Source organism: Mercenaria mercenaria, chromosome 3 (genome assembly GCF_021730395.1).
Source record: "Mercenaria mercenaria strain notata chromosome 3, MADL_Memer_1, whole genome shotgun sequence".
NCBI classification, from domain to species: domain Eukaryota; kingdom Metazoa; phylum Mollusca; class Bivalvia; order Venerida; family Veneridae; genus Mercenaria; species Mercenaria mercenaria.
In genome coordinates, this window is record NC_069363.1 from 99,748,010 (window position 1) to 99,775,818 (window position 27,809).

At 35.0% G+C, this 27,809-nt stretch overlaps 1 protein-coding gene across 1 annotated transcript in view; it reads right to left on the reverse strand.

Moving 5' to 3' along the window:
- The window catches only part of LOC123523874 (ADP-ribosylation factor GTPase-activating protein 1-like), a 59,673-nt gene that overhangs the window by 12,399 nt on the left and 19,465 nt on the right, over nt 1–27,809 (reverse strand). The window contains exon 8 of the mRNA XM_045301613.2: nt 7,874–7,963. Within this exon, the coding sequence (XP_045157548.2) occupies nt 7,874–7,963 (90 nt within the window). The remainder of the gene's footprint in view (nt 1–7,873; nt 7,964–27,809) is intronic.

Sequence of the window (27,809 nt, forward strand, 5' to 3'; positions counted from 1 at the left end):
TTATAACAGACTAACTGTTTCATTTTTTTTTAAAGATTATTTCAAAAGATTTAGAAATATATAATTTTTATGATGATTTAGGCCATACCAAATTGATTAATAGTTCTTCGGAAAATTTTCAAAAAAATAGGAGCGGGCGAGCGAAATTCTTTTTTTTTTTTTTTTTCTCAATTTTGATTTTTTCAGAGGCGGGTAGATTTTACATGGAGTGAGCGGGCTTTTTTTAAATTTTTTTTCCCAGCTTGAACCCTTGAGGAGGCGGTTATGATTATATATAAAGTTAACATTTCTTTAGAAATAACACAGAAATCAAACATTTACAGTGTGGGTAACACAGTATATAGCTTTTCTGTATGTTTTAAAGACTACATGAATGATTTTGCAAATAAATTCTTGCCAAAACTCACTGAATCACTTTATTTTTTTTTTATTTTGTAATTTTAATTACTAAGGAATGAGTTTTTTTATTTTTTAATTTTGATTTTTCTACATTAATCTGAAGACGTGCCTATTTAATGGCACAGGATGAGGAATATTAAAGACAAAACAGGCACATGATTGTGTGGAATAACATTTCTTCTGAAACACAGTTAGATGGCTTTGACACATGAACAAATTTGTGCCCCTAGTGGAACTCCAACCCATAGACTAAGAGGTGAGGGGAAGTAATAAACCACTTGACCAGTGCGACCAAACGGAGTTTGGCATACAGATGCTTCGACATTGCTCGAATCCCTTTGGAATAATTTCTTAACAGATCATGATCAGGCTAGCTTAAGCTTTTGTGGTAGTGATTCATTTCAGGCAAAAATAATAACAGGCGTACAAAGAATGATCCCAATATGGCCACCCTTAAAAGTGTTGTTTGTTGTGCTTTGACTGAACTATAAATTTAGAGTTGGGGAAGTCTGTTTTTCAGTTTCTTTCGTTCAATCAATTTACAGCCAATTTTAAATATATCCTGGTGTCATGTGTACAAACAGGCAAAACTGGGATTACAAAAGGACAGATTTTGTTAGAAATTATTTTCATATCAACACTACTTATTTGAAAAGCTAAACAATTTTTAACTTGACTAAATGTGTTTTGATAGAATATCTGACTGCTGTACTAAAGAAGTTACGTTCAAAAAGATTTGGGCCGAGACAATGTGATAGGTCAGGATCTGTGAACAAATATTTTTTTAAGATATTACACTCCAGGAGAACTACGTTCCAACGTAAGTCAAGTCTCATCGATATCATGTGACATACCTCAACGATGAAGCTACGGTATCGCTTCGAATGACCTTGTTGATTCACTTATTATGTGTAATTAAGCATATATTTGACGTTTTCAAAACTGAAAAGATAAGTTTGATTTGTAGAAGATATATTAGCTATTTGCAGCATTTTGCAAGATACAACGAACTAGTTACAAATACACTTATGTAAGCTACACAAATGTTGCAAGGCCGCAACGATAACATACATTATGTGACAACGTCTCACATACAGTGTTGCAAAGTCTGAGCATCATAATTACCATTTGAACTTGTAGAAAATTACACTTATTAGATAGTACGTACATGCGTACGCCGGTAATCAATACTGTATAGATAATCAAGATCGTAAAGCATTGCTTCAAGAACTTTCCACATAAATTAGCTATTTCGTAACAAATGTTTTCGACACCATGTGCAGACGTATTGCTCATTTTGTCCGCATATAATAATTATTATTACGCCGTGCAAATGTATTAGGAACCTGAGACGTCATAACTCGTAACCATACAAGGCACAAGTGCCCTCAGGACGGATATTTCTGTCGAGTTCGTAAACACATAACTGATTTTTTTTTTTGCATATCGTATAAAAATTAGCGTTTCATTCTGACAGATCATTTTTGTTGCATGCCGTATTTTACAAATAACAACAGAAATTTAAAAGCAATTAGAAACACTTCATTTGCAGTACTCATTCTTATGGCAGAGCATGCACCCACAGCGCGGGAAATGAACGTCCGTAAGCCGAAGTGACGTCATTACATTCAAGTGAAGCACAATAACAAAGTTCCACTTTAGTTTTATCGTTTAAAGCGTTACGGTATGTTCTTTCCGTAAAATAACGTATTTCAGACCGACAAAAATACTACATGTAAATAGGACGATGAGAAAGTCTCAAGGTACATGATATTGTCTAAGTTCACATATACAATACCATATAATATCAAAGCAGCACAAGTTGTCATAACTAACACGAGAGCCATCGCATGGGGTGCCAGATTTTTTGGGTTTTGGGTTTTGCAGGCATTGGTAAAGTCGACGGAAAGGCCAGTCCGGTGTATTTTTCCTTATTACGTATCTAAAATTATTTCAATTGTGTTTCATTGGACTGCGATCGTGCAATATTTTTCCTTATTATATACGTTACTATAAATAGTAACAAAAAGCCGTTTAAAACGGTCATTACGGCTTCTGTTTATGTATCCATAATGGCGCAGTGCGCCTCTGGCGCCATAACCATAACGGCCCCGGGTAACCAGAACGTCAGCGCGTTTTGATGTTGACGTCATGAAGCTACATTATTTATGGCGATTGAAAGGTCGCTGAATCAGATCGATTGTCAAATATTGATGGCATTGTTGATAAAAAAGCAAAACAAATAATTCTTTGAGGTGTTTGGAAAATATATAAAATGAAAATACCAAAATAAATATGAAGTGAACGTATATGATAAAAAGTCAATAAACGGCTGGCTGTGCCTTCTAGCCGCAATGGCACACCTAGTTTCATAATGGTCCTCGGAATAAAGCCCTTGGGCGATTATAACACTAGACGTGCCATTATGGCAAGAAAGCACAACCCAGTCGTATATTAACTTCGTAGCAATTCTTCATGAAATGATTTTCTTTTCAACCCTAAATTATGCTTTATGTAAGAAAGTACAACTATCAAGGCATTTGATTTTATACAACATTTAGCCTCTTATCCAAATGGTATAGAAATTGAAAAACCCCAGTAAATGCTTGAACAAATGAAAAATGCACTTTAAACTTTTCTTACACGATTATAGGTACACGTGTGATAAACAGGTAAATAGATGGTAGAACGGTGTCTTTTAGTGATAAGGGCCATAAAAGAAAATAATAGCCCTCGGGCTATTATCACCTTGGCAGGGCCATTATTACTCAAAGGCACCACTCTCCCATATATTAAACTGTACATATTGCGGACAAAGCTTTCATGTCGGAGAGTAATGTTTTCTAAACGTTTAAATGGAAAGAATCGCGTGATGTCCATGACGTCCACGCGCACGTTGCGACATCTATTTGACGTTTCAACTTGCGGAAAATATGAATGCGCGTCAGCTTGATTTGTTTATTAGATTTTCGGAGAAATTCTTCTCGTATTTCTCCTGTTTTTCGTACCAGAAAGAAAATTTAGACATAAAGTAATTACTTGATAGTAGGTATGTAATAAAAACGTTATCAACAGTGTATGTGGATATATGCACTCATTCTTTCGCGGATAATATTGCTCCTAAAGTCGCGCAATATTACTGCTGCAGAACAAGTGCATTATATCCACATACAAAGTCAATAACCTATAAATATTGACGTTTTAGTTTTATTTCGGATGCGTTTCGTCAGTTGTGACGTCAGTTTCATGGATATCGTCATGTTTTTAAATCCTTTAACTAGGACATTTTCAGTTCCACTTGGGTTAAAGAACAATTTTTTTATCATTGATATAATGAATAATACACGTAGTAATTATAAAAAGATTTTTAGATTTGCATCGATAAATAAGCATTCATTCTTCATAAAGTCGCGCAATATTTCTCTATTTCCGCTGCAGAACGCGTGCATATACCTAGATACAAATCTAATAACCTACGATTACATGCTTACTTCAGGTTTCTTAGTTGCGTCCTGTGCTTCAAAAGAATCTTTTTACAGACTTAATAATAATTAAGGTGTGTGCATGCAATAGTATAAGTCAACTCCACGCTACCCCGTACATATTGCTAGTAAGATATCTTGGGGAAACCGTCAAATGATAATAAAAGAAACGGATAAAAAAATACTAGTACATATGTACATACTTTGAACAAAATCTGATTTTCAGTCACAGACTTGCTGGTACATTTCACTCGAATATAAATAATGTTTAGCTGCATGACTTCGATGAGTGTCAGTAACGCTTACCTATGTCGCGTTTAGAGTTAGTAACATCATCGGTTAGAATGAGGAACATCATATTAAATAAATATTGCCTGTTTATGATAAAGCAGTTGCAGTAATATATTTCTAAGATTATGACTGGCATTGCCTTTAATCGATCATTGACTGTCAGTAAGTATTGCTGTTGAAAAATGTAGTATATTTGTTTTATTCTGGAAAATAGCAAAATGCTTCTATTTTCTAAATAACAGACAACTGTTTTTAAAATTTAAACGTTTTGATAAATTTATGCGATTACTTTTAGAATCTGAATACATGTTCAAGTCAAGACATAAGTAAATATCATAAAAGTAATTGCTATATATGAAAATAATATAAGCCGTGTCATATTGAGCGATACTGTAACCAGAAGTCGTTGAGATATGTCACATGATATCGTTGAGACATGACTTACGTTGGAACGTAGTTCTCCCGGAGTGTATTAGTTGGCCTCAGCTTTGGGCTCTAGATCTAACATGCTGAATTAAACAACTGATAACAAATGGTTTGAAAACTTTATATCTGAACAATATTTCCAAACATTTTTAACTGCATCCCTGTGCAAGTCTTACAAGTCGGGCTTCCTTCATAATCACTGTATTGAACAAAAGTAGAATGTACCTATTTCATTACCTACCAGCAAATCGAAGGCCATGTGTGGCACTAGCTCAGACACTCCAGATTTAAAACAAATGATGAACAACACCATAATTCCTGACTTTTGAGTTTGGATCATCAGCTACATGTATTACGGACGCATGAAATCCGATCAATATCACTTTGATGCATTAAAACAGCGATAAAACCTGTTCTGCCGTTATTATTCCGGACCGCGTAATCGAAAAATAATAAATTTTTTTCGGAGATTTTTATGTACGTGCGGGCGGGTAATTTTTATTTTTTTCTCGGGAATGAAATTATTGATGCGGTAGTTCCGACGAACGACATATCAATTTGGTATGGCCTTATTTCTATGACTTTTATAAAGAAAATAAAATACAACTTAGTTAAACTAAGACGTAAAAAACCCAAATCATCTTAACCTTTAGTCTGCTGGCAGCAAGTGATTCTGCCTTTGCGACCAGTGCAGACCAAGATCAGCCTGCACGTCCGTGCTGGCTGATCATGGTCTACACTGTTCTCTTAATTCAGTCAGTAAATTGTCATTGTACACCCCTTCGAATAATAAATGGTATTGTCCAAATTGAATGATGGACCATTCCATTTTCGAAATTTAGCAGGCTAAAGATTAAATGTTTTGTTTGAGCCTATGAAACCAAACCTTAAATCTACATAGCCTTATATGCTTTATCCCAGTCCAGGTGTTATCAAATAATTGGTTACCTTTTTTTTATAAATGTAAATGATTTGCATTGAACAAAAACAGTTAACAATCTTGTTTATGATCCAGAGTAGAATTTGCACAAGTATTAATAAAACACATGGACTTGTATACACTAAATGAACAGTATTTTCACATGTTTGTAAAATCAATATTTAACTGCGACAGTAATTTTCCCAATGTTTTGAACCGCAAGTGTCAACTTTTCTATTCTAATAGTCATGTATCATATAACATTTGTGCAAAAGACAATAAAACTTTTTTTACGATGTGTTTTTATTTCTAACGGAATTATTGCAGTATTGGATCACAACTCCCTGTGGAAGTACTGATAACAGCTTTCAATCTTGTCTCACTTTAGCCTGCTAAATTTCTAAAATGGACTGGTCTTTCATTCAGCTTGGGTAGAACCATTTATTATTCAAAGGGGTGTGTTCATAGAAAATTTACTGACTGAATAGCGAAAAATGCAGACCATGATAAGTCTCAATTTTACATAAAAACTAACTATTCAGGGCAGTTATCTATCTTTTGATACATCCCCTCTTTTGAGTGTGTTAGTGATAAGAGTCTCCCTGTACTTGGATTCAGTGCTGTTATATTTTCTGGTCCACTAGGATCATGAATTCCTTTCAATATCTGTGTAAAAGAATTCTGCTTCAGCTGATGCTAAGGGGCATGAGGGGTGATGGTTTCCATTACCTCTCATGAACAGGCTCATTCAAACCAAGTCTGCTATTATTTTCCTTGGTTGCATTCCATGATATTAGGATCTTCTTGCAGGTTTTATTACAGGCAACAACATTGATACTATCCTAATTTATAAAATATTCACGAGCAGATTCAAGCTAATGCTATCCTCTAAAACAATCTGAAAGATGAACAGGTTCAACCATGTTAAATGGAATATGAAAGCACTTTAAGACAAGAAAAGTCCTTCTGTCAGTCTAAAACTAACTCAAATAGAAGAATTCAGCATCCCAAAGCTGTAGTGAATTGAACCCACAGCTGCAGGTCAAAGCCTGCAAATATAATCAATTCAACATGGAAGCTCCAACCATTAGTCCCAAAAGGTGCATTTAAAATGTTGATAATGTTCATCCAAAAGCCTGTAACTGCAAAATGGCAACATTCAGGACACTATGAAAGCCAATGTGCCCTTAGAAGTGTATTTACTCTGTTATTGCAAGGGCAAGTCCTTTAGAACAAACATCTTTGAAACTTTAAATAATTGTTCTTTATGCTCAACACAGCTTCACATCATTATCTTAGCTTATATGGTTGAAGGTAGTTACGAGATTTTTTATCTTATTAAATTTATGCAAATCTATTTCTGGTACCCTCGGCAACAGACAGCGTCTCTATTTCACTTATTTTGTTAATAGTATTTGATAAAATAAAACATGTTGGCTGACTACAATATGTTGGCTTTTCAAGTTTGTTCTAAACCTGTAACTGAAAAGTCAAAGCCCTATTAAGACTTGCCACTACACCTTTATGTAAGAGCAAAAAATCCTGTAAGTGAAACTGATATGGGATTTTCACCTTTTTAAAATGGTTGTAGTGAAATAAAGCAACTGTTTACTAAGATGATGGTTAGGCAGAAATGAAAGTGAAATTTTGAAAACCCAGTTGTTTATGTAATTACGTTTTATGATCCTCACCCTTGATATATTAACACACTCTGGAATCAAGACTTAAGATACTAAATAAATATTACCTTATTTCACACACTGAGTGCTTCTCACTTGTTATATTTGTTCAAGACAAACTTAAGATATCGTTCAAGGTCATTGTGCCCTTAGAATATGTAAAATATACCTATCTCCAGACAGACAGTTCCTAGTGACAGACACTTTGGTAGAGACAGGGTGTAATCTTGCAACATCTTTATAGAAATATGATTTTTTTCTGATGGAAACCTCAGACCACTATGTCATCAATGTTTTCTTCTTGTGAAATCTGACTATTTAAATGCATACAGATGCCAGACAACATGCAAGTTATTCCCCATAAGAAAACAATTTGTCGGTAGGTTATTTTTGAGCCGAGCTGTTTTTCAACATTATATCAGTTATGTATTAAATAGCCGAAATATCCTAAGCTATTGACTTCTCCACATAAATAAAAGATGGATAACAAGTTACTTCTCACATGCTGTTTTCTATCAAACTGTCATGGATAAAAACTTTTGTTTCTACTGGAAATCAAACTTGCCACCTCTAGATTTAAAGTCTTGTGCTCTTTGTTCTGAGGTTTATAAAGCAAACAGTCTCAATGAAAATATTTTACCAGCCACAAAACTTCCTTCTCCCTATAATATGCATACCTTATCTTTTGTGGGTTTGATGACTGAGTCATTGACAGTACCACTTATTTCTATTGTCTTCTCCTTGGCTGCATGAGCTACCTTTGTTGCCTGAAAATATATACAATTCTCATTGTAATTAAGGCTTTTATCCTGTTGCATGAGCTACCGTTGTTGCCTGAAAATATATACAATTCTCATAGTAATTAAGGCTTTTATCCTGTTGCATGAGCTTTGTTGCCTGAAAGTATATACAATTCTCATAGTAATTAAGGCTTTTATCCTGTTGCATGAGCTACCTTTGTTGCCTGAAAGTATATACAATTCTCATTGTAATTAAGGCTTTTATCCTGTTGCATGAGCTTTGTTGCCTGAAAGTATATACAATTCTCATAGTAATTAAGGCTTTTATCCTGTTGCATGAGCTACCGTTGTTGCCTGAAAATATATACAATTCTCATAGTAATTAAGGCTTTTATCCTGTTGCATGAGCTTTGTTGCCTGAAAGTATATACAATTCTCATAGTAATTAAGGCTTTTATCCTGTTGCATGAGCTACCTTTGTTGCCTGAAAGTATATACAATTCTCATTGTAATTAAGGCTTTTATCCTGTTGCATGAGCTTTGTTGCCTGAAAGTATATACAATTCTCATAGTAATTAAGGCTTTTATCCTGTTGCATGAGCTACCGTTGTTGCCTAAAAATATATACAATTCTCATAGTAATTAAGGCTTTTATCCTGTTGCATGAGCTTTGTTGCCTGAAAATATATACAATTCTCATAGTAATTAAGGCTTTTATCCTGTTGCATGAGCTTTGTTGCCTGAAAGTATATACAATTCTCATTGTAATTAAGGCTTTTATCCTGTTGCATGAGCTACCGTTGTTGCCTAAAAATATATACAATTCTCATAGTAATTAAGGCTTTTATCCTGTTGCATGAGCTACCTTTGTTGCCTGAAAATATATACAATTCTCATTGTAATTAAGGCTTTTATTCTGTTGCATGAGCTACCTTTGTTGCCTGAAAGTATATACAATTCTTATAATAATTAAGGATTTTATCCTGTTGCTGTTGCATGAGCTACCTTTGTTGCCTGAAAGTAAAGTCTATATGACCAAAACAGCCAAAATCCGACAAAACAATTGTTTGGCGCTATGTTATAGGCGCTATGTTATAGTAAGTAAAAAGTTTTAGAACTACTCAGAAAATTTTAACGTAATTTTTCAGTATATTCGGTATATTATATATATCTCTGACAGTATATTTTTATGTTAAGAAACTAAACAAAATATATCCTAGCTAACAATTAGATGCATTAGGCTGACCATAGTTTAGCAATTCATGTTGTATCCTCTTACTCACTATCAGCCCATTACAGGAATGAACATCTATAAATTATGCATGCATACAAAGTTCCTGTAGTGATGGCGTCATTTGTTATTATACATGGTAAATGTTAGAGAATTTCATCAGGCAGTCTGATACAGATGAAACTCTGTATCTTGAATTCCATACGATCCAGCGTTTTACTTTGAGATATTAACCAAAGTTTGACTGATTTATTTAAGTCATATTTTCAGACACGACTCGAAACTCATTTTGAGGAATAATCAAAAGAAGAAGCCAGTTAGTTTATACTATTTTTAAGGTCTATACAAGCATATCAATCACTCTCGACACCTCATTACTGATGGAATCAATCGCCCTGAGGGCATGAGAGAAGGGAAGCCAGTTTTCTTTTTAATGCTGAGTACCAAGCAAGGGAACTACTGATACCATTTTTCACATCTTTGGTATGACCCGGCCAGGGATCGAACCCACAACCTCCTGCACTCAAAGAGGATGCTCTACCACTAGGCTATCGAGGCAGTTAATACAGACCAGTTGGAGATATCTAAGTTTCAACTGCATTATATATACCCCTCCTTTGTCTGTATATAGAAATGGAGAAAAAACATGCTATGTAAGGGCAACTTTTTCCTTTTGCTGTAGTTGCTATGGTCTGACAAGACCATTATTTTTTTACTAAAATTAATGGATATTACCATCCCATAATGCCCTACTGTGTAATTTGTTACAAAAGTTCAGTTTTGATAGAAGAGAAATTTGTTCCAAATTAATCACAGACATTTCCTACTGACTGAAAGACCAAATGACAACAAGGGATGTCATAGGGTGTTCCTGTAACTTTCCCATCCATCACCGAGAAGATCGCAATGTAATTACTATAAATATGCATATGACAAATCATAAAATCTATATATTCCAGACTGAGGAATTGCAGGGCAAATTTCCCATCTGAACTCCCAGCTGATCATTTGTATTTCATAATTCATAACTTATAATGCATATACCCTACCTACTCTCCAGGTGTGCAAATGTTATGACTACAGAAAGCAAGTTTATACTGGTACAGACTTTGAAATCAGCTAGAAATCTACAAAGCGATGAGACGAACACAAGGTAAGTGTTCTATAATTTATGTTCATAATCTAACTGACCGGCAAACATCAACTGATTACATAAAACAAAAATTTGCAATATTTATCACTAAAATTGCTACAAAATTTTCTCCCAACAATTGTTAACTCCACATCAAACAGAAAAACACGTTTAAATAAAAACATTAATAAAATTGTAATAAATATTACCTTTCCTAGGCCAACATATTGTTTCTTTTTGAAAAACATTCCTGTTTAGACACACAGTTCACCTCTCCTAAAAACAGAACTCCGTCAACCCCTGTCTAACATTCAGTATATTATACTAAAATTGTACATCCATACTTTGAGGCAAATACACTCAAAACCAACTACACAATGACAGTCGATTATGCAATTCGAGATCTCTCAATTTCGTCTATTTCCATATAAATGCTGTCTCTCTTACAATGAAAACGGACTTTAAAATGAGCAGATAATGGTATCCAAGGAGATAAATACAATTTAGAATATTGTTTGCTGATGAAGTTGATGGTATAGCACAAGCAGCAACTTGGATGATTCAATCACTGATAGTAACAAGGAAATGATTGAGTGTATATGGCCAGGGGGAGAGTATCTTGTGACACTTTCAAAGTAATTTGTAAAGTTTATTACTAACAATGATAATAAAGTGTCTGTAATTAAAAACGTTGCAAGTACATTTCTATTATACAGTGTGTTCCCTAATAATTACTTATTTATCCGTATAATAGTATATAATTACAAAATTAAAAGTCATTTATGCTATATGTAGCTTTGGGTGAAAAACCAATATGGATTGGATATAAGAATCTATTGTTGCCACATCAAACATCTACAGTGGACATATCAAAATTCTATGGTAATCAGTCAAATAACACCACTTCCATTACGGGACCCAGCAAGACTGACCTAATCGAATGCTATCAAGCCTATGTTTATTTACTTTTTTTCAATTAATGCAGAAATTCCTTTTGAAACAAATGTTAAACACACCTTATCTAGAAGCCAGCTCAACAGCCCTGTATCCAAAATGAAAAGTTTCATTAAGCTCCAAATTACATCTGAGACTTGGCGCTGACAGCCAGTTAGCCGTTTCCCCCACAAAGAAAAAAACTGACATGAACATGGAACAATGAGGAATGATTCTATCACAGCCAATCCCACGATAGATGCTGTAAGACTAGACCAAACACTTGTTGCTATGGCAACCAAACAAAGAAATTCTTAAGTTCTGACTATTTTCAGGCAATAGGCTTTTTTGTCTGGTTACAGAGTTCTCAGAGAATTTGGGTTCTACTTACGGAATTCAGAAACATCAGATATTCTGTTTTCAGTTACTATTATGACTGATTTTTTTACTGAATATGGGTACCAAATTGTACTGACCCTCTTATGGAATATTTTTTTTATATAATACTGTTCAATAATGCTCTGCAGGTTACCAAGTAATTAAATTAAAGGCCCATAATGCCTTTGTTTATAAGTCGCATTTTTGTTATAAACATTAAATTTTTTTATTTCTTGTTAAATCCTATTTTTGATAACTGTTTCCTCATATATTTGCCAAAGGTTTGAATATTAATTAACACTGTAGGAATTATTAATTACTTCATCATTTGTGATTACCTCCCTTTATGGCTCTAACTGTTCAAGTTCATGTACAATATTAAAAGTAGTGCTTTTCTACCCATGTAATTATACATTACATCAAAACGGACAACTGCTTTATCTCTTTTTAACATAAAATTAAAAGCCTAATAGATCTTTAACTGTTACCGAACTGTCACTGTTCACACAATGCACAACAAATCAAAACTTCAGACTAGTAAAAACAATTAGCTGTCTAAACAAAACCCCTAGGGGTACTATGTCTTGTCCAATACCCTCAGGTTGGACAGTTTCATAACTAACGACAATAGTATTGTTTTGACAGTAAACTGACACTAATTTTCAACATATCTCTTGCATTTCTTACTAGATGCTTCACACAGTTCTAACAAATCAAAACACTTGATAATAAAGTCCAATTTAGTTTTAATATAATTTTGTGATATCAAAACATAAAGCTTTTATCCCAAAATAAAATATTCATAGCTCTTGCTGTAGGAATAACAAATTTAACATTGTGAAACACATTAAAGGAAGGTAATATATCAATTATAATTTGCAGAAAAAAAATCAGGGCAATAAATATTCAGATTTATATAAAATTCTTTTTAAAAGGACTAACCTTCATATTTTAAGCAAAAAATTATGTCTCTCAAATATCCATAAAATGCTAATACTTCGAAAGTGACTAGTGGTACAAACTTATTGGCATTAAGATTTTTGCAAGATCTTATAAATAACCAAAATTATTGTGCTAAAGGTTGAATATGTACTATCTTCTTGCATTTTTACCAATATCTACTTTTTTTTCCCCTAACTGTATCATTTTTTAGTGTGGTGGAAATGAATACGCTGAAAACTTTCACCCAAACTGTGGGTGCGTAGCTTTAAAGTACTGATAAAGATAAGTTATTCAAAGATACACACTGCTCATTTTTCGCTAAATTATCATACTTTAAGTGTCGAAAATCATCATAAAATGTACGAAATCATCTTAGATGTTCATAAATTTGCATGTCTCATTTGTGACGCAAATATGTGGGCCTTTAAAAAAGTCATCAAAATAATTCCAGTATCATTCCAAATTAAAGCAACAATCCAGATAGTTATCCAACATACAAGCGCTGCTATGCATAGGTGGCCTGGTGGTCTAGTGGTAATACGCTTCACTGTCAATCCAGAGGGCCGAGGTTTGAATCCTTTTCCAGGAATGGGAAATTTCTGAGATGCTCTCCAGTGTCTATCATCAAACTAAACGGCCAGAACTGGTTGTTCGTAGGAAAGACGGTTTCCAATGATTGTATCAATGACATATGCCAGGCACATTAAAGAACCAGAATGTCTATTCGTAAAGAGCTTGGCTGGTTCTCACTCTCTGTTCTAGGGGCTTTCTCTTACTCTGTCTCTCTGGTCAGATGGCTCTGTGGGATAATTTGGCGCCCTAGGTGACTGCCTTTGTGCTATGTAAAGTACCTTTGAAAGTGCTTATCATGAAAAGGGTGCAATATAAATCTGGTATAATAACAATAGGTCAAAACCAAAATTAGGACTTCATAACTCACAAGGACCCACTTCAGTGCACATCTATACTGTTCGTTTATAAGTACTTGTATGCAACACTATGGATCAAGATCTGACTGCACAAACAGGAGACTGACCTGGACCAATTCTGGGTGCAAAGCCCTTACATTGATTTTTGTACAGCGGCTCTCATACCAAAAAGAAAAGCACACAAACCCCTATCACTTTGATACAGTATCTGTCACAAACTGCATGCAGAACAGGCAGAAGCTACAACCTCTGGGTTAAATCAATTGTAAATCAATCCTGTGTTTTAACAAATGCAAATAAAATACTGATACATTAGTCTTACTCATGCAATGAAGCCAGAAGCAATAATTTCCGAGTGTCTGTTACCGTGAACTTCCATAATTCAACTTTACTCTGCACATGTAAATAAAAGTATATCAATATATCTGCGCAAACACTAGGCTGCTGTCTGACATAACCTGGAATGAGTTTTGCATGCTACTCTGTGATCTTTTCATCCCTTTCATGTTCGGGTCACATTCTTTTTGACACTGAATACAGAAATATTTGAGAATACACATATGCAAGCGTTAATGTGATTATATTTCAATAATTAATCAAATCATCCCTGCATTGCTCTACACAGACAACCTCTTACATCTGTGTTCTGGTGTGTCAGAAAACAGCTGCCCCTGCCCCCTGTCATAACATCATAAACACACTATGAAAATGTCTAAAACTTGCACTTCTCTGAACAGTCTAATTAGTTTCACATTTTGCTTTAATGCTTCATTCAGAGAACATAGATGTTACAAACTGTTCAAAAATGATGTAAAATAATGCTCAGCCCATGCCTAATATGGTACAGAACTTAAATGTAATAAACATGATTGGTAGCAAACCAGTATGGAACATACATATATCAAACATGTCTGGTAACAAATGGTGACACAAGTTTTGAAAGTAAATGTACCAAACACATTTAGTTACACACCACTACAGAACATAAATGTACCAAAGTGTTAAGTGGCACACCAGTACCAAACGTAAATGTATCAAAAAGTGTGTTTATACATGGTGACATCAGAACCAAATATAAATATACCACACATTTGGTGACACATGGTGACACCAGGTCAAAATGTCAGTGTACCAAACATGTTTGACAACACACCAGAACCGAATATATTGTACCAAACATGTCTGGCACAACATGTTAAGTGGCACACCAGCACCAAATGTATATGTACCAAACATGTCTGGCACATGTTAAGTGGCACACCAGAACCAAATGTATATGTACCAAACATGTCTGGCACAACATGTTAAGTGGCACACCAGCACCAAATGTATATGTACCAAACATGTCTGGCACATGTTAAGTGGCACACCAGAACCGAATGTATATGTACCAAACATGTCTGGCACATGTTAAGTGGCACACCAGCACCAAATGTATATGTACCAAACATGTCTGGCACAACATGTTAAGTGGCACACCAGCACCAAATGTATATGTACCAAACATGTCTGGCACAACATGTTAAGTGGCACACCAGAACCGAATGTATATGTACCAAACATGTCTGGCACAACATGTTAAGTGGCACACCAGAACCGAATGTATATGTACCAAACATGTCTGGCACATGTTAAGTGGCACACCAGAACCGAATGTATATGTACCAAACATGTCTGGCACATGTTAAGTGGCACACCAGCACCGAATGTATATGTACCAAACATGTCTGGCACATGTTAAGTGGCACACCAGCACCGAATGTATATGTACCAAACATGTCTGGCACATGTTAAGTGGCACACCAGAACCGAATGTATATGTACCAAACATGTCTGGCACATGTTAAGTGGCACACCAGCAACAAATGTAAATGCACATGGTTCTTGAAAATATTGGCACCAGTTCAGAATAAAACACCAGCACAGAATGAAAAGGTACAAAAATGTTTGGTGACACAACCAATGTATAACAACAGTCATGTCTGGTGGCACATGGTGACACCAAAATGGACTCTTGTTTTAACAAGATCATTGTTTGAACACTGTTATAAAAGTACAGATTATTCTCTTGCAAAACGTATTTCTGGTCAATGTTAGAAGTAGCATTATTATAACAAGCCTACCATTTCTAATTCCTATAAATTAATCATATTTCCCCAGGCACCAGAGTGGCATTTTACATGGTTCCCTGTTAATAATGCTAATGCTACATGTTTGGACAGATAGAGCAGTGGCATTTAAAGCTAGTTCCTCTTTGAGAGATTAAAGTCCTAACTTGACATCCTGCCATGTTGAGTATGGTGCATGTTAAAATTTCATAATGACAGAAGGAATTGATGGACATTAAATGTAACTGCTACAAATGCTAGAAACAAAACTATCAGTAGAAAGATGTATATTTCCTGACGGGGCTTTGTCAAGTTTTACTTATGCACAAATGGGCAAAGATCATTACGGGAAATGGAACACTGTAAATTTTAATTTAGTTTATACTTATTTATTTTAGGTCGATTGTGAAGCATGTTCTACAACTTATATAATCCATCACCATCAGGTTATGACAGACTGAAAAGAAGCCAGTTTCCCTACAAATGCTGAGCACAAAGCAAGGGACAACTGGTATCATTTTCCTTGTGTTTGGTATTACATGGCCAAGAATCAAACTCACCACTTCCAAATTGTTTTCTACATACCCACTGAGTACTCCTCCCTAGAGTCTGAAGTGTGTGTATATAAATTTACTTTCAGAACACAAAGGATGCTAGAAGCAGCATTTTCAGAAAGAGGACAGCTTAAATGCTCAATGTGAATTATCATAAATTAAATGTGATAGCCACATATTTTGTTATGAACATAAAATATGTTAAATTTTTCTTAAATCTGACTTTCAATAACTGTTTTCTCATATATTTTTCAAAGGCTTGAACATCTGGTTCAATTAGTAGGAGGTATCATTGAATCTTTTCTTTTCGATTACCTCCCTTTATGGCACTGATCATATTAAAATTAAGTACAATTAAGAAATGAAACATTTTTTTTCTATGTTCATGCGCGCGATTCATGTTTAATTTGCCAATCCTATTCTGTTGTTCATTTCGCATGAACACCGACACAAAAAAGTTTCGTTTCTTATATTTACATTATATTTTCTCTCCATTTGTAAACAATATGACATTGCAAATTGCACATATTCTGTTACATCTAATATAAAAGTCAGCTTCCCGGCCATTTTGTTCACCAGACAAAACAACTACAACGTCACCTAAGGAACATTTTCCTGACTATACGTGGATGTCGTCAAAACAGCCGCCCGTTATCACTAGGCAGCGTTGACGTAACTTTCCCGCCTTTCCTTTTGCTGTTCATACGAAATGAATGTCATAATTTTCAATGGAAAAGAATAGTACGAATGTAAATATTACAGAAAATAGTTCTTCTCTAATCATGTCATTATACATTCTCTCTATTTGAATAGCTGCTGCAGCTGCTGTATCTGTTTTTAAAATAAAATATGAGCCGCACCATGAGAAAACCAACATAGTGCGTTTGCGACCAGCATGGATTCAGACCAGCCTGCGCATCCGTGCAGTCTGGTCAGGATCCATGCTGTTTGCTAACAGTTTCTCTAATAGCAATAGGCTTTGAAAGCGAACAGCATGGATCCTGACCAGACTGCGTGGATGCGCAGGCTGGTCTGGATCCATGCTGGTCGCAAACGCACTATGTTGGTTTTCTCATGGCGCGGCTCAAATAAAATATTAAGCCTTGTGGGACTTTAACAAGGGCATTCAGATGTACTTTGCTACATCAATTTTTTACCAACAGCAACAGTTTCTTCTCTAAAACATCCAAAATCATGAATCCAGAATTTCAATTAAATTTATTTATAAACAGCAGTAACTGAAATCTCTTGAAATTCTATTCTGTAACAATTATTTACAGCATAACCAAATTTTTTACCTAAGTCAGGGGCAAGCCTTTTCCCTAACGTTCAATCTTTAAACACACTTTTCAATTAATTTTTCCTTCTAAAAGCACAGAAAATGTTTTGTGCAAAACACTCATAAAATCGGTCATATAATGTATCAAGGATGCCACTTCCTACTGCACGAAAGTTATTGAAATAATTCTTTAATTTAGACGTCAACTGGCTTTCCCCCTGTTGATATTTCCGAATGTGACAACAAATAAATAATTAAAAGATCTTGTAATGCGACTTTTATTGCTTTAATATGGGACACCTCAGAGCATTGACTGCAAAGAATAGTTAACTGAGAATTACCCAAAGTAATCATTAATTCTGCACTGGAAATGAGCAGAAAAATCAAAGAATTCTATTATCAATCTCAGGCCATTGATGTCTGTTGGAAGAAAATCATTGGAATAACTAAATATTTTTACATTAATAGATTCCTGAAGCATCCTCTATTATTTTACATATTTTGTGAGCCTTAAAAACCCATATTCAAAATCAATTGACTGAGACCCAAGTTCATACAAATTTTCTTTTTATGTGAAAAATGAAAATGTTGAGTGTTATGGAAGTTTTATTCAATTTGGGGTCATAACAACTCATAAAAAATCGTCTATATGTATCAAAGATGCCACTTCCTACTGCACGAAAGTTATTGAATAATTTTTAAATTAGACGTCAACTGGCTTTCCCTGTTGATATTTCCGAATGTGACAACAAATAAATAATTAAAAGATCTTGTAATGCGACTTTTATTGCTTTAATATGGGACACCTCAGAGCATTGACTGCAAAGAATAGTTAACTGAGAATTACCCAAAGTAATCATTAATTCTGCACTGGAAATGAGCAGAAAAATCAAAGAATTCTATTATCAATCTCAGGCCATTGATGTCTGTTGGAAGAAAATCATTGGAATAACTAAATATTTTTACATTAATAGATTCCTGAAGCATCCTCTATTATTTTACATATTTTGTGAGCCTTAAAAACCCATATTCAAAATCAATTGACTGAGACCCAAGTTCATACAAATTTTCTTTTTATGTGAAAAATGAAAATGTTGAGTGTTATGGAAGTTTTTATTCAATTTGGGGTCATAACACTCATAAAATCGGTCATATAATGTATCAAGGATGCCACTTCCTACTGCACGAAAGTTATTGAAATAATTCTTTAATTTAGACGTCAACTGGCTTTCCCCCTGTTGATATTTCCGAATGTGACAACAAATAAATAATTAAAAGATCTTGTAATGCGACTTTTATTGCTTTAATATGGGACACCTCAGAGCATTGACTGCAAAGAATAGTTAACTGAGAATTACCCAAAGTAATCATTAATTCTGCACTGGAAATGAGCAGAAAAATCAAAGAATTCTATTATCAATCTCAGGCCATTGATGTCTGTTGGAAGAAAATCATTGGAATAACTAAATATTTTTACATTAATAGATTCCTGAAGCATCCTCTATTATTTTACATATTTTGTGAGCCTTAAAAACCCATATTCAAAATCAATTGACTGAGACCCAAGTTCATACAAATTTTCTTTTTATGTGAAAAATGAAAATGTTGAGTGTTATGGAAGTTTTTATTCAATTTGGGGTCATAACTCTTGATCAAATGTTCGTTTTGGCCAAAAATCAAATCTGGCCAAGATCTTATGACCATTATACATTGTGTCCAAGTTTTATTTAGATAGGCATTACTTCAGTAATATGGTTGCTTGAGTGGAAAATTGTGGACAGTGAATGCCGAAATGCTTTAAAAGCCACACCATCCAGCTTTACTAGCAGCTTATGTGAGCGTTAAAACTCATTTGTTTTCGCTAGGCAAAAACCTGCTGAAATAAAACATGACTTTAGAAACAAATAACTTTCTTTTTCAGCCTTAATTGTTCATAATGAGTCAGTCTTTGAGCTGAGCTTTGCCATTGATTGGAGTTATGATTCACTAAGCATGCTAGTAATTAGCATCAGGGAACTGGGTATACAGCAACTACACAAAAACTTACTAATGACCCCAATCAAGCTTGAAATTACACAAATGACCCTAAACATGTGAAAGACAAACACTTCTATAACCATTCATAAATCCAATGGAAAATATTGGTAATTGATACTTGATTGATGACACTTAAACCTGCCTGGATAACTTCAGATCTTATTGTGCTTGCATTAGTGACAGGTTACAATCTAATTTAAAAACACTGTTAAATGAGGCACGACGCCTTATTGGGTTAAGATACTACCCTGAAAAAAAAGAGGTTAATATATAGTAATCTGAACTATTAGCACAAAACACAACCAATCAAAATTATTGTATCATACTAAGCTCAGTCTGATGGAGTCTTGACAGACTTACACACAGGTACATGACAAATTCTACCCCACTCCCATATCATCCCATCATGTCAATAAAAATATATGTGATGATAATGGGATTGTGTGGAGGTCGCCTGGCACCTGTCGACTTAAAGACTGAATAATATTATTATTATACTCTATGATTTGAACGCACCATAACAACACTCAGACCAAGTATTCATGTGTCTAAGATATGAACAGACATAGGTAAAGTATCCTTGTAATCCTCAAATTCATTCAATTTCAATACAGTTGAAATGAAAAACTAGAAGGTGTTTTTGTCACAAAAACATATGTCTCCCCCCATGTATACCTTTAGCTCTGGTGGCGATTTTGTGCAGCAAAACGGAACATGTCAGCGATATGCACAACTAGGCTTGGTACTGATCACTCCTGTGAAGTTTCGTTGAAATTCGGCCAGCAGTTTGACCTGTGAAAGCCAGTCAAGCTTAATGTGGACTGACGAACGGATGGATAGACGGACAGACAGAAAGATGGTGAAGGCAAAAACCACCTATGGGGGAGACATAATAATGTTTGTAACAAGGAATTTGTCATAAAAGACTAAATAACTTTACATAATGTGTCAACACAAATCTCCTTTTTATTTTAATACTTCTTTGTTTTCTGGAAGAAATGAAAATATTTCTTTCAACTCTTAAATCAATACTGCAACATTTAACAGAAATCAAGGAATCAAATTTGTGTTATGTATTACAATCAAACTGGTTTAAGAAGAACTAAGTCTATAATAAAATAAAGCTCCTGCTCAGAAATCTGAAGTAATGCCATAAATTCCAAGGAAACAAAATTAAAATCAATATGTTAGCAGACCCTAACAAAACATCACATGAATTCTATCACTCGCAGCACGCAGAGAACAATACATCACCATTAGCCAAGATAATCAAAGTCGTGCAACCTTGATGACACCAAAAAAATAAATCCTACTGTTCGATTCACCTAATCTGTAACAGGACTTTTATTCTTTATGTAACCCTGCTAAATTTCTAAAATGAGTTTGTCCATCATTCAATTTGAGCAGTACTATACGTGCAGGTTGATCTTCGCCAGCACTGGTTGCAAAGGCAAAATAACTTGCCGCTAGCAGGCTAAAGGTTAAAGATAAACATCCTGATCATGTTTCAGATAGATCAGGAAGAAAATTTGGCATGGTGGTCTAGTAGAAACACACTTTACTTCCAATTCCTAGGTCCAGGCTTTGAATACCAACGCTTACTTGAGTAGAATGCTTTCTGTCATGGTCTTCATAGGGAAGCTGGCTTCAAAATATATATTGTCATGGTCTTTGTTCAGAGGCTGGCTTGAGAAGAATGCTTTCTGTCATGGTCTTCATAGGGAAGCTGGCTTCAAAATATACACTATCAAGGTCTTTGTTCAAAGGCTGGCTTAAAAAGAATGCGTTCTGCCATGCTCTTCAAAGGGAAGCTGGCTTCAAAATATATACTGTCATGGTCTTCATAGGGAAGCTGGCTTCAAAATATATACTGTCATGGTCTTTATAGGGAAGCTGGCTTCAAATTCTGTCATGGTCTTTGTTCAGAGGCTGGCTTGAGAAGCATACTTTCTGTCATGGTCTTCATAGGGAAGCTGGCTTCAAAATTCTGTCATGGTCTTTGTTCAGAGGCTGGCTTGAGAATAATGCTTTCTGTCATGGTCTTTGAGCAGATGCTGGCTTGAGAATATATTCTGTCATGGTATTTGTACAAAAGTTAGCTTAAGAATTTTTTTTTTCTATCATGGTCTTCGCATGGATGCTGGTTGGAGAATAATGCTTTCTTCCATACTATGTTACTGAGTTAAAACCAACTTATAAACGTCTATACTCCTCAATGTCCCTTCAGAAACTTTTAAAGGCAGAGCATCTGTGACAAAAGATAATCTCTATTCTTTCTTGCATGTAATACAATTTACAGCAAATCAATACACAAAATAGAGAAAACATCCAAAAGCTTTTCTTCTCTGCTCAACATTGTCCATTAAGGCTACACTGAATTTCTAATTTATTTCAGATAATCTGTTGTAAATGACAATGGCTTAGTTGCATACAAATTTCTTAATGCAAAAAAAAAAGATGTGTTACACTGTGTTTTTTTTAAAATCTACTATGATAAGAGCTGTGGCGTGTTTCAATATATAAACCCCGAGGGTTTTAAGTAAAAAAAAAAAAAGAAAGCTTAATACATTAGCTGATATGTTATATAAAACTTTCCATTTTCTAACAACAATTTGTAAACTGGCCAAGTCGCCAAGTCAGTCTTAAAACATTTGTTATTAAAACAGTTATACAGTACTTTATTCAGAAGTCTTTTTAATGTTTTCTATAATTATCTATTTGACATTCTTTGGTTTCATGTCTTAAGTTAATTTGTATACATAGAGCAGTTAATTTTAGTGCTTTTAGAATGTATCCTGCAAAGCTCTTTTGATATAATGATATAATAATGCTAATAGTTTCTTCTAAAATTTTGAAAGTTTGGTGCATTCAATAGCTTTTAAGCAACTGATATTGATAACGTTAAGCAAATTCACAAATATAATATTACCTTTTCTGAATGAAAATATTGACAAATAAATCCTTCAATTTCCGCTATAATTTTCCAAGTGATGTATTCATTGCCAGTGATGTATTCAGTATTTCCGAACTTTCAGAATAACCGAAAGCCTGATCAACATCTGTGACATTGGTTTTTTTGCCTTACATGCCAATCAAGCTGCATCTATTGTTACAGTCAACACTCGTGTTCCATTCCAATACGGTGTTTACAGTTACATTCAGAAACCTTATTCACAAAATGGAAATTGAATACAGCTATAAGAATGGACTGATATTGAAACACAATGTTATATAATTACAGGTTTGTGTTTCACATATATTCTTCTTAAACCAAGTCTTAGTATCTGAAGTTAATATAAACTGTTGAACAGTATTTAATTAACCCTTACCCTGTTATATTTCTATAATGGACTGGTCCATCTTTCAAACTGGACAGTACTACTTATTACTCAAAGGGGTTTTCACTGAAAATTTACTGACTGAATAGCGAACAGTGCAGACCATGATCAGACTGCACGGACGTGCAGGCTGATCTTGGTCTGCACTGGTCGCAAAGGCAGAATTAATTGCCGCCAGCAGGCTAAAGGTTAATTAAAGTAATTACTGGGTATCTTTTTGCTTTCAAATGAGTCATCATAAAAATAATACACTGGTGTAAAACTAAGACAGTGAAAAAATTTTAGGTTAATATGATTAACAATATTTGGGAGTTCAGTAACATTTTAACCTTTAGCATGCTAGATAAATTGTCGTCTGCTGGAAATGTCGTCTGCTGAAATTGTAAAGTTCATTCAATTTGCTCCAAAAATGGAATAAATATTGTCAGAGTAGCAAACAGCTTGGAACCTGATCAGACGCCGATTTAATCGGCGTCTGATCTGGTTCCAAGCTGTTTGCAAAGGCTGTTAAATTTGCCTGCAGCAGGCTAAGGGTTAATTTGATGTTAGAAACAGATGAAGTAGGTTATGCATAACTACATGGTTTGAGGAGCACTACTTTTAATACTGCAAATAAATTTTACAGTAAGAACCATGAGGGGGGGAATCAAAATCAATGGTTTCATTAAAACTGTTTTCTGTGTTAATTAGTATTCAAACCTTTGACAAATATTGAAGAAAAACAATTATCATAATTATATAAGATTTAACAAGAAATTAAAGTATTTTATTTTCATAACAAGGTACCAGTCAAAAACATAATATAATTTTACTGTGTGTCTCAGTTTCAGGGAACGTGTCTACATCAATAAATCAATGACAAAACCATGTTAAATTCAGTAGGAGCATAAATGAATCTGTACTGTTTTGTCCAGTTATCACAAAGACACATAAGGTCATATGGCCATTTTCCATCTTTGATGATACAGGAAGACTCCAGGTGCTACTCCATACATATTCAAGCAACAGGTGGGCACTTAGGCAGAACCATCTAGCATCCACAGTCTAGTTGGATGGCTTCTTCATGGAAATGATATAGCATGGTTTAGAACCTACAGAGTAAGCTATTGTAAGCCAGCAGACCCAATGAAGTGAAATTAATTAACGTACTGATCAGGAATATTTTTTTGTGAGCTTGTTATAAATATTATATAGAATTCAACATTAAGCATTTCATAGCCTACAAAACTGTTATTTCAACCTGAAATTCAGATAAACTGATACTTTTTTCTTTGTAACAGCTAAATGTCCAACTATTTCTTTACTTAACACATGGTGCATCCTTAATTAATACACAAATTTACATGGTGTAACGATCCAAGCCATGCGCATCAACAGAAACAAAAGACAGCCTAACTAAGTATAACTGGGGTCTATAGAACCCCTTCAAGGCTAGAAAAATCACACCAAGGACAGCAATTTACTGCTGTAAGAAACAAGTGGACCTTTGGCATTAACTGCAATATGCATAGCCCCTCTCCTCAAATATCAATAGTACCTAAATAATCTCAATACCCGAGCTGTTCTGAACTAAAAAATCAATGCTGCGATCAGCAATTTTATGTCACCGTGCAGATGCGGTTTCAAATCTAGACTCCAATTTAAACTTGAGCTATCCCTTGAGCAATATCATCACAATACCTGAGGAAATAAAGACAGACAGACTTCCATACACCAATAATGCACTATGCAGACTTGTTTTAGTCTAAGGGCACATAACTCTGCAATACCTCAAATGACCTTACGGTGATCACTTGTATGAAGTTTCAATGATATGCATTTTTAGCTATGGAATTAATTCAAACCACAAACTTCCATCCACTAATAATAGAGCAGACATGGTCTGTCTTGGTCCAAGGGCCATAACTCTGCAACACCTCACCACCTCACATGACAATAAAAAGTTGTAACATAGATAATCTCCTCACATGACAATAAAAAGTTGCAACATAACAGAAGGCCGGAGTACACATTTATCTAAGTCCAAGGGCCCTTAACTCTGCCATGCTTGGATGCATCTCAGAAAATAATTTGCAAATATCTACACTTCACAGTGAAAGCAAAATAGTCATGGAGCCTGTGCAATGTAGGTCAGTTTATCACTGTGAATAAGTGTGTGAAATTTCAATTCATTCCCACAAGTGGTTACAGAGATACCAGCTTACATACAAAAACATCAGTCAAACAAGAGGGTCATGATGACCCTGAATCGCTCACCTGAGTAATATGAGCCACATAATTAAAATGACAAACTGATCCTAAAATATAAAGAAAGTAGGTCAGTAGGTCACATTCATGGTCACTGAAAGTCAGTTTTAAGATCTGTGTGCTTAACTGTACATGTTGTCCAAATTTCAAGGTTGTATCTTAAAAAACAAGAAAGTAGGTCAGTAGGTCAAGGTCACAGTCAGGTGACCCCCTAATCACTTGGGGTCATCAGGTAATTATGATTTAACAGTCTAGGAACTATGATCTGATAATTTTTAAGTACTTTTTCCTATATAACTCATATAACAAGTGACCCCCAGGGCGGGGCCTCTTTTCATCCAATGGGTATTATTTGAACAATCTTGTAAGAGATCCACTAGGCAATGCTACACACCAAATATCAAAGGCCTAGGCCTTGAATTTTCGCACAAGAAGATTTTTTAATTAAAAACAAGAGCACCGCCTTGCGGGTGCTGACGCTCATCTGATTTTTTATGTATTTATAGAAATATTGTCCTACCCATGATTTTCTAAATCTAAAAAGGGCCATCACTCTTGCAAAAAGCAGGATAGAGTTATGTTTCTTGATGTACAGTCTCCACTTATGATGGTGAAAAACTGTTGCAAGTTTTAAAGCAATAGCTTTGATAGTTTGAGAAAAGTTGACTTAAACATAATATTCAACCAAGAAAATGATTTTTCTAAGTCCAAGAGGGGCAATAATTATTGCAAAAAGCAGGATGGAGTTATGTTGCTTGCTGTACAGGGTCAGCTTATGATGGTGAACAAGAGTTGCAAGTTTTAAAGCAATAGCTTTGATAGTTTAAAAGAAAAAGTTGACCTAAACATAAAACTTAACCAAGAAATCTGATATTTTCTAAGTCCAAAAGGGGCCATAAATCTTGCAAGAAGCAGAATGGAGTTATGTTTCTTGCTGTACAGGGTCAGCTTATGATGGTGAACAAGTGTTGCAAGTTTTAAAGGAATAGCTTTGATAGTTTAGGATAAAAGCTGACCTAAACATAAAACTTAACCAAGAAAACTGATTTTCTAAGTCCAAAAGGGGCAATAATTCTTGCAAAAAGCAAGATGGAGTTATGTTTCTTGATGTACAGGGTCTGCTTATAATGGTGAACAAGTATTCCAAGTTTCAAAGCAAAAGCTTTGATAGTTTAGGAGAAAAGTTGACCTAAACATAAAACTTAACCAACAAATCTGATATTTTCTAAGTACAAAAGGGGCCATAAATCTTGCAAAAAGCAAGATGGAGTTATGTTTCTTGCTATACAGGGTCAGCTTATGATGGTGAACAAGTATTCCAAGTTTCAAAGCAATAGCTTTGATAGTTTAGGAGAAAAGCCGACCTAAACATAAAACTTAACCAGGCAACGCCGACGCAGACGCCGACGCCGACAACCGCTCAAGTGATGACAATAACTCATCATTTGTTTTCAAAAAATCAGATGAGCCGATAAAATTTTAAGACCCCCCGGGGCAGGGCATCTTTTTCAGACAAGACGATTTAAAAAAAAAATCCTATATAAGTCTATGTAAAACTTGAGACACACCCCCCCCCACCCCACCCCCGGGGCAGGGCCTCTTTTCACTCCAGGGTAATGATTTGAACAATTTTGGTAGAGGACCACAAGGCAATGCTACATACCAAATATCAAAGACCTTAGGTCTTGTGGTTTTAGACTAGAAGATTTTTAAAGTTTCTTCCTATATAAGTTTATGCAAAACTTGAGACCCCCAGGGCGGGGCCTCTTTTCACCCCAGGGACATAATTTGAATAATTTTCATAGAGAACCATTAGATGATGTCACAAGCAAAATATCAAGGCTCTAGGCCTTGCAGTTTGGGACAAGAAGATTTTTAAAGTTTTTCCTTTCGGTTGCCATGGCAACCAGAGTTCTGCATGGAATTCAATTCTTTGAATAATTTTGAAAGGGGACCACCTAAGGATCATTCCTGTAAAGTTTGGTGTAATTCTGCCCAGTGGTTTTCAAGAAGAAGACTATTTTAGAAATTGTTGACGGACGGACGACAGACGACGCATGACACACGACGGACATTGAGCGGTCACAAAAGCTCACCATGAGCCTTTGGCTCAGGTGAGCTAAAAAGAGGCAGAATTTCGTAAAAAATGCATAATAAAAGTTATGGAGCCTGCACAAAGTAAGTCAGTTGATCACAGTAAATAAGTGTGCTAAGCTTCAATCCATTCCCAAAAGTGGTTACTGAGATACAAACTTACATACAAAAACTTAAACAAATCTGGGCTCTAATGCAGGAGCAAGTCTGACAGCTCTGCCAACTCTTCGAATAGTCAAGCTAAAATGCAACGCAGCGAACAGCAATATCTTGGAGTATGCTGTCCTTTTAAAGTGGTGTTTTCAAATAATACACTCATTGACTATGTAAGCAACAGTTACTCCTTTTTGTGGTTGTGACAGCAGCAGAGTGACTATAGCGAGGCTAATAACAGTCTAGAACTATGGTATTTCCAGACATGCATGCCGTAAACATATATTTCCTATGCTTTCCGAAAGTGAATACAGGCGAAATCTAAGTTATGAAGATTGACTCTGCATATGTCAAATGTCTTCTTTCAATGATCTTCCTTTCAAAAACTTTACTTTAAACAGTACATTTATTCGGCCTAAAATATACCATTAACCTTAAGCCTGCTGGCAGCAAGTGATTCTGCCTTTGCGACTAGTGCAGACCAAGATCAGCCTGCACATCTGTGCAGGCTGATCATG